Below are 9,300 nucleotides of genomic sequence, written 5' to 3'. Positions count from 1 at the left end.
GTCTGGACCTTTATCTCCCACAATGCACACTGTCTCACCTCACACATGCACAAACCACCCAAAACCACTTCACAGTCCACCCATATGGTGCACACACACCCAGCTGGGGTGATGAAATAATTAGCCTACGAATGAATGAAGGTTATGATGAAACAGTTGGAGGATCATACCAGAGGTTTTCTTACTACTGATCACATATACTTTACATCACAGATAACCATTGTAATAACCATGTATTTTTCCTGCTGTTGGGTATCCAATGGTTTCATTTTGTACTGTATGAAAATCTATTATTTAGGACTCTTTGAGACTTGCTTTTGTTGTGTAATTCATTACAGTCATCACACATCAAGTCTGCATTCATTTTTGTCAAATCACATTATCGGTATGAGGTAATACAGTGCAGACTTTTCAAATCAATCTGCTCCTATATTGCATCACCATGCGACGACAATGTAACACTAACAAAAATGAATGTGGACTTGATGGATTCTGGGATGGATTACACAAATCAATAAAAGTTCCAGGAGTCTGCATAGTTATTTTTCATGCTGTCTTAAAGAAGGTAGGTAAAATACATGCCAAAATAATCTCAAAGTGTACAGCATGCATTTCAAAATTGTCATGATTTGTAGAAGCTAAAAATTGCAAACACATTGGTATGGCCCTTTAAATACATGGGCAGCAGGTCTACACTTAAAATGGTAAACTAAACTAGCATTAAGTTTTAAAAAGTAGTCCATGTATTTTCATTGTCGCGGTAAATATTTATAACTATCAATTTTTAAAAGCTTAAATATGGCGTTTCAACACGAATTTAATGGCAAAAATCAGTTAATATGAGATATGAATTGGGGGCGGTGACAGCAAATCTCATTGTCCGAGGTTTGACGGATTGATGGCGGATTGTCCAATAGGATTGAAGCTAAGGGATCCAAAAACCAATCAAAAGTGAGATCCATCGCCGGACTCCGCCCCCTACATAATTAAATCCACACCAGCGTGGTGGTGGAGGTGTTTGGAGTTGAAACAAGAACGCGGAGGGTGAAACCACTGTGGCCACCTCGCAACTTTTTGGGGCCACCAAAACCGCTCCAGCCCGAGAAAAAATATAATGAAATACACCTCGACGTTTTCTCAGAAGACGTCGGAGTTGACGTTAAAGTGACTTTTTGAAACTGGAGCTGCTTCCTTGTTCGACAACGGGGTGAAATATCTCAACATCCTCACAAAGAAACTTTGCTTGCTAGGCTGCTAACTCGCACACAAGCCAGAGAGAAAAAGTATGATCACCGCTGAAAAACTTGACCTCAAGCTGTTCGTAACGTCTCATCTGTCGAGTTAAATGTTGCTGGTAGTTCGTATTCACTAGAAGATGATATCTAAGTGACTCGAGACTGAATTTTGTAACGGTTTTGAGTAGTCATCATCACCAGTGGAGGAAGGGTTGCAGCTGGTAACTTAGCCAGCCACCACCAGTGTTTCCACACAGCGCCCCCAGATCTCCACCAGGCAGGACACCCACTGCTATTTTCAGACAAGTAGTCCCAGATTTGTTACTGGAAAAGATGTCTGGCCGAAGTGGAGTTGGACAGATCCGGGGAGCTACTTTGGGTCCACAGCCTCTCAAGGCTACTATTCCCTATCAGCTGGCCAGCAAGCCTCGAGCCAACCGGAGGGATGGAAAGTCAGGTATGAGCCCAACACCTGTCAGACTGTATGGGTCATATAGTTAAGTCCCTGGATTAAAAAAAAAAAAAAATGTGATGCCATGATGGAGAATTAGCTCATGTGGGCAACTTAAATCCAGCCTTACATGTTTTCACACCAGCTGTATCCATCGTTAAGTTATTAACTACAAATTGGTTTCAAACTTGAGATAGATGGCCTAAAGCCCCAGTGGTTGGGGAACATCTGTAGCAGCATCCAATCATAAAACAATCAATAATGTCAAAAAGGAAGTTAGTGCAGCATCTCTATCTGTAACACAACTTCCTAAATAAGGTATTCACCTATCCTACTGTCATTTGAATTGATTCATAAAACAATAACATAGTTAATATAAATATAACAATATTATATCATATATATATATGTATGGATTATACAACCTAGGAGTTATTACTGTATAGATATGTTTATAGTTGCCAGAAATGCTTATTTTTATTATCGATTAATCTGGCAAATACCATGTTGATTGATCTAACATCATAGAATAGTGAGAAAGTTGGGAAGTTTACAATCATATCAGACAAATACAACAGGAAATCTTCGTATTTGAGAGATGAAGTTATCGACATTGTTACCACTAAATTATCTGTCAATCTTCTAACAGATTAATGGACTTCTCATTTTAACTCTATGTGGTTAATGATGAAATAAAGTAGCTTAAAGCTTGCTTACTGTAACTACATTACACCTTTTTAGATTGATGTATGAGTTGTTTACTTTATAACAGCAATATTATCATTATTTCTGATTATGTAGGTGAAAATAATGGTTAAGTAATATAAGAGCACAAAGCTATAACATACTCAAAGTCCATCAATTCTGCCACCAACTGATGCAAACTTAGTAAATGACAGGATCATTTAATCTGTTGCTGCATGTCAAATAAAAAGTTGTCTGCGTCTGACAGCTGGGAAGGCCAAACCGCACCAGCCGAGCTCTGGCATGAGGCGGACAGTGTCTCTTGACGCCATCATCGGGCCGTACCTGCAGGGACACTGGCCGAAAGAACCCGAGGGCCAGAGCAGCCTGTCTCGCAAGGACAAATCCACCCAGGTCAGCTCCGGATGAAGACTGTTCCCAAGTGTGAACATGATTATGATGATGATGGCGAATTTAAATCAGAGCTGTTTTTTTTTTTTTTTTTTTGTCAAAGAAATGAATGAAATTACTTTACTGCAGATGTTTCCATATTTTAGTTTTTTTAATCATTAATGTGTGTATGCAGGGGTGCTTTTGTGGGTCAGATAGGATTGTTAGAAGATTAGTTTGCAGTTTTTGCAGAGAAGGAAGTTGCTAGGAGACAGAAGGTGTCCGGTGCTTGCATAGCTATTACAGAGTGAGAACCACAGCCATGAGAACAGTCCCTGAAGTCGGCTGATGAGGCCGTTTTGGCTGCACCCATCCTCTTTGCTCTCACTCGCCACTGCTCTTTGGTTGCCCACATCCTCCCCCCCCCCTCTCTCTGTTTTTCAGTTTCTCCTGCTCTTTTGCTTCTTCTACAAGTGTGAAGAGAGAGTCTGTGGGTGTGGATGGTGTGATATGGCTGCAGATCAGCCTTTGAGCATGAAAAGCTGTGCTAAGTGTGCAACTTTTTGGTAACATGTGTGAAGTCCTGATGTCATGCATGACTTAACATAACAGTTTCCCATCTTATGTTTGAAGACAATCACAAGGAAGCTTCAGGCTAAGACCTTAATATATGCTTATTTATTAGTCACATGTGATCTTATTTGAAGAGTGTTTGTTCTCATAGTTTCTTTCTGTCTTCCTCCCCAGACTCCAGGCTCATGGTCCGATAAATCCCAGAGCAGGAGAGGAAGCAGCAGCCACAAACGCTCGGCATCATGGGGCAGTGCTGAGCATCTGCGAGAGGTGAATGTCTCCCTGTATTGCTCAACATGTGTGTCTGTACCAACCGGGCTTGCTAAACTTGGACGTTTTTGTATCAAAGATACAAGATGCAAGCTCTTGTAAAAGGCCTGACTCAATTATTTTGACAGCATTGAGCAACAGGAGACCAAATGATCTCATCTGCTAAGAAACTTCCCCTTTTCACCACTTTAAAAGTTTTCACCACTCCTCATCATATCTTCTATCTGAACCACCACAAAATTAGATTATTGCTTCTAAAAAATGCTTTGAACGCGCCTCTGAAGGGACCTTGTTGTAAAGTGTGTGCCATGTAGGTTGAAAGGACTTCCTCTACATGTTTGTGTGCGCGCAAGCTGATTGACTGACAATAACCTCCGTTCATTGCAGATTGCTAAACTAAAACAACAGCTGCAGCAGCGCAGCAAACCTGCAGTCTCGGGGGGGCATGACAAAGACTGCCAGCGTGACTATCCTCAGGAGAGCTGTAGCCTAGGAGCTACTCAGGTACCGTAGCATCATCACCACTCACCTAAACACACTGCTCTACTTCATACATACATGCATGCGTGCGTGTTTGTGTACGCTTTTTACAGGCAAAGCTGACAACAGATGTAAAACCTCTCAGGCTCCAGACAGATATCCGTGTGAACTACACAGTGCAGCTCATCGCAGGAAGTGAATGAACTAAAACACTGAAGCAACAGGAAGACGACTACATCACGCTGCTTCTGCTTTTCAGAACGAAATACGTAGTTCTGCTTTTCAGCACAGCTGGTCCGCACTGCCTTGTTGCGTGGTGCCACACTCCACTGGGCTGAGGCGATTTCAAACTAAAGTGTGGTGACATGACCAACCATAAAGACCTGATTTGTACCTGAAAGTGTTTTTAAGAAGGACCTGCACACTTTCCTATTTTGATAATCATTGTGGAACCTGGTGAATTTCAGTGATATCCCCAGCACATGTTGCTTTACATACAAAGAATGTAGCTCAAAGTGCTCCACAACAAGAGAAAACAAGAAAAATTGACAAGAGAACTATAAAAAACAAAGTTTCTGATCTTCTTGAGAGTGATGCAGCCTAATTTCCATTTAACTTGTTTTCGTATCCACAGACTCAGCCAATTCCCATTCCCCTTGCTCCCCTGTCTACGCTGGTCCCTCGACTGCGCTGCAGCGTGGAGGGCCTCAACCAGGAGCTGGAAGGCATGTTCATCTGCCAGCCACCGCACCCTCAGCACAGGGTAACTTGTGAAAAGACACAGGGGTTGTTTTACTTATAAAGAAAGCAAGATTCCTGAAAACTATAATAATATGATGATGGCTGATTAATTACTCGGTTGCTTCCTGCCTTGACAGCTCCTTGAGGTTCCAGACGGTCACCGGGCTCCAGTCCCTCCGCAGAGCTGCAGCAGCGGATCTCAGAGTGACCCTGCCACCACACCCCTGTCCTCACCCAGCTCCCCTCCCACCTACATCTCCACCTCCCCACCCAACTCTGAGGATGCACCTCTGGATCTGCACCAAGGTTAGTTTCTAAGTATATTGTGTCAAATCACTGGGTCCAGGTTTCATGCTGATTTTAAGTAATGTTTAATGTGATTGTGTCACTGAGTCAGAAAGTAGTACACATGTAGAATGAGCTTAGAGCTTTGACCACAATGTCCATTTTTTACTGTCCACTGTCTGGAAAGGTGCTTCATGATTAAACATTGAACTGGAGGTTTCAGTAAATCATGTGCCTTCAGTTGTGTACCTGGAACTTCCTGTTTTTAAGCAAAGTATCAATACATAACTTCAAAAAGTTATATCTGTATTAAAATAGATAATTACCAGAAAACAAAAGGGAAAGTGAACTGCTGTGTGACATTCACACCTGTTGCTGCAACTCAAGACGAGACCTAAAATCAGAAAACTGCTTTCTGCATGCGCATACACAATCACACAGTCTCAGACACATGCAAACATGCATAGTTGCATTTCACACGGGAACACGCTCAACATCATGATACTAATGCAACTAAACAGGATATAATACTTGGTAGTCTCACAGACCAGCAGTTCCAGATGGGATAACTTTGTCAAGTCACAGCCATAGTAACACATTAAATATTCAATTGCCATCAGCTCTGGTGTCTTGTCCTCCATGTTTTTAAATGTGTTTAAACACAGAGTTACTAGGAATTACGCCATGTTTACCCTGTTTTCCTTTATACACTCACAATAATCAGACACATAATTATCCAAAATAAGTTACCAAAACAAAGGTATTTTCCCCGGGCGGAGACCAGTACTTGTATAGTAAAGTCTCCTCCTGTGCACCCAAGAAGAATAAATCTAAATTGCAGGTTACAGACTCTTTAATTGTGCTTTTATGTGCTAGGTTTTGATTGTGAAGCTAAGCACTGAACCACATACAATATAGTTCATGGTGATGGTCTAACTGGACAGACTGCTAAACTTGCTTAACAACCAAGAGGAGCACTTTTTTTGTTGCTTAGTAAGTGAACAATCTGAAACACTTTATACGGGCGTACTTATTGTGTGTACCAACACTTTCACCAGTTAAATATAATATATTATAGTTTATATATAGTTCATGGCTAGATTAGTAAAAGTTTATTTATCATTTTTGATGGAGTCACGTCAAAATGGACATTATCTCAAGTTTACCATATCAACACTAAACTTGATTTTGTTCCCACAGGAGTTGAGATGACTGTAGCTTAACAATTGGGACAAAAACAGTTTTGCTTATAGAATCTTTAATTATATTTACTTTTTTCCACCTCCTGTTTTCAGGTTTGGCAGACAGCGCAGAGATGTGCCTCCTGTCTCCGTTCTCCTCCCAGAATGTGGCGGACCTCTCCCTGCCTCTGCTGATGTCGTCCTCCCCGGGGCCCAACAAAAGTTGCTGCTTCCAGAGAGAGCCTCCAGAGGGCTGCGAAAAGGTCCGAGTGTGGGAGGAAACCAGGTGCGTTCGTTCTGCATGTGAACAGAATTGACAGACTTCTCTCTCGTGTTTGCTCTGAGACACACCAACAGTAGTCCACCGATTGAGCGCTGCACTGCTATAACACTGTCAGACTCATGACGGACAGTTTCATAAAGTATCAAAATCGATGCCCAAAATGCAACTTGACCACTGACGGTTCAGTCAGAGATTCAGGTGGGTTATGCTAGTAGCGGCTAATGTAGCCTCAAGCAGAGATGAGGTGCTACAGAGGTCTGGTAAGCTCACTTCTTTCTCACTCAACACTCCCAGATTTCTCTTTATTTTCAGACTTGTAGTCTTCAGACTTAACTGTCTCTTGATGCAATGTATCAGACTTCACTCAGCTTCCTCTGGAGCCACAAAAGGCTTTTATACAACTTTTTTTTTCACACATGCAGCAGCCTGTAAACAGATTTTGATGTGTGGAATTGGGGGTTCCCCGTCGAGTTATCTCATCTACTATTATTCACGTGTTTTTTTCACCTCTACACTGAGAAATATGTGAAAGGGCTCTTTGAGCCAGTTGAATGTAGTGTATGCATTCAATCAGTCAGTGCGTGGACGCCCTCTGGTGGTGGTTTCACTGTGTCCTCATACAATGACAAAGTACTTACCCTTGATTTATACTATATCTACACATGACAGGACATTTAATCAATATGCTAGAACAAGTTTGGTTATGGCTAGGCATTTAAAATTTAACTTTTTAGTCAATAAACTTTAGATAGGTTAAACATCTAAAACATTTTTTCCCTAAAGTTACAGAATTGTTACTACTTAGGTAATTACAACTAGTACTTAACAGAACTGGAGGAAATCAAAGGTATTTAGTATTACTGTCACAACACTACTGTGTGTCATTAATGCCAAATTACTGCCTGTAATTCCTTCTTTTTTACTTAATCTGTATATTGTCATGTGAAATTGAGGTGCAGTACTGCAGTTAACTACTTGTTGTCATGATTTACCTTTTTTGCCCTTGTGTAACTTGTAATGTCTTTGAGTCTTGGTTAGAATAAAGCCTGGCCTGTCATGAGGAGTGACATTTTTTACTTTATTTGTCAGGGACATGCTGAACATGTGTGTGTCCAAACCTCATTTCTACACTTTGACAGTTGTCAGTTTCTTACAGCCCCTCTCCTCTCATTCTGTAGCACTCCACACCAACTCAAGCCAGCCCTCATCTCCTCCTGCCCAGACCCCAACAAGGTAAACTTCACCCCCCATGGGGGCTCAGCCTTCTGCCCCGTCAGCCTCCTCAAGCCCCTGCTCCCCTCCATGGACCTGTTGTTCCGCAGCCTTGCCGTCTCTCCAGTGGGCAGTTGCTCGAGCCAGGGAACGAGCTCCTGCCAGGTGTCCTCTGGCAGCCGGGCCACTCCTCCAGATCCTCCTGCCACCTCTGCTGTCATGGGAGAAACGTCAGGGGAGGGTCTCGCTTTCTGATCACAGCTGCAGATCTTGTGGATAATGATGATGCAAATATTTCAGTGGTCTGGGACAGATTTGTCGATGTTGCTTTATTTTAGGAAAGGACCATTCCTTTTCTATACAGGTTTAAAATAATCTTTATGTTGAAGAAAAATAATAATATTGAAAAAAAAATTAATATCATCCTCTTACGCAATCCAATGGATGAGCTTTATGAGCTGCTTGTTTAGAGGCAGGTCAGTGTTACCGCAGGACTTCTCACTTATTCTCCTCTTAACTCTGAGACATGATGTGTTGGATGGCTGACCCCCCCCCCCCCCCCCCCCCCCCCCCCCCCCCCCCGACCCACCTCACTCGCTGCACATTGTTTTTTCTGTTTCCCCAAAGAAGCTATGACATACTGGTTTTTAAACTCTGCCTGCAGTGCATCATCTCTGGGTCAAGTAAGACAAAAAGTTTGGTTGTTTTTAAGTATTCAAAGATATTTATCTGCAATTCACCTCAAAATTTCTTTACCTAACTTGACCTTGCACCTGCGGCTGGTGTACAAAGCACGACAAATCAGTTGGGTACTTTTTATTTACATGATGATAAATGATACAATGAAATCACATTTTGATTATTGTAGACTGAAGGGAACTTTCCAGTTGTTGGACTTGGATAGCATCAGTACCTAAAGGCTTCAGCTCATGCATTTCTGCTTTAAAAGTTGTACAGATGGTTTTTTTGTCGTCATCTTGTTTACTTGCAAAAAAGAAACTAATTTGTGCACATGTTAATGGATAAAAACCTGTTATTCCTTGATGTTCTAGATGTGTGCTTGATGGTATGTTTATAGTTCTGAGGTTTCACCGCCTAGTTGACTACCTAACCAGTTTTAGTGGTGTAGATTTGTCGTCCTTAATGTTTCTCTGAAGATGTTCTCTCTCTTCTGCCAAGCTGACAAGTTGATGTTTGAATAGTTTTTATTTCTGGTAGACATGTTTGCACAAATTGAACTGCTACTTTTGAGTCGCAATTCTTATTTTTATATTCACTTTTGTACTTTAAGAGTAGTAATGTGTATTTTCTACATCTTTTTTTCAATTACCTGCAACATAAGCTAAAAAAACCCCCCTGTTACTTTTAGTTTTGTTCTGTCAGTATAATTGAGGCAGGTGTTATATGAGATACTGTATCGGGTGGATTTGTATGCACTTCCAGGAGAGGGTTTTTTATATGGAGGAGGAGACTCTTCTTCCATACGTTAGTCCTGGGTTTATTGTCTCTGACAGG

General features: G+C 41.6%; 1 protein-coding gene across 1 annotated transcript; it reads left to right on the top strand.

Moving 5' to 3' along the window:
• Positions 1-1,568: 1,568 nt before the first annotated feature.
• Positions 1,569-8,040, top strand: LOC139303732 (protein FAM117A-like). Its single transcript, XM_070927566.1, has 8 exons — positions 1,569-1,692; positions 2,639-2,784; positions 3,508-3,603; positions 3,991-4,107; positions 4,718-4,846; positions 4,962-5,130; positions 6,405-6,576; positions 7,752-8,040. The coding sequence occupies exons 1-8, from the start codon at positions 1,569-1,571 to the stop codon at positions 8,038-8,040; spliced, it is 1,242 nt and encodes a 413-aa protein (XP_070783667.1).
• Positions 8,041-9,300: the final 1,260 nt, after the last annotated feature.

The sequence above is a fragment of the Enoplosus armatus genome, chromosome 20 (genome assembly GCF_043641665.1).
Source record: "Enoplosus armatus isolate fEnoArm2 chromosome 20, fEnoArm2.hap1, whole genome shotgun sequence".
In the NCBI taxonomy this organism is placed as follows: Eukaryota; Metazoa; Chordata; class Actinopteri; order Centrarchiformes; family Enoplosidae; genus Enoplosus; species Enoplosus armatus.
The sequence above is the reverse complement of the archived record's forward strand: the minus strand, read 5'-3'. Positions and strand labels throughout refer to the sequence as shown.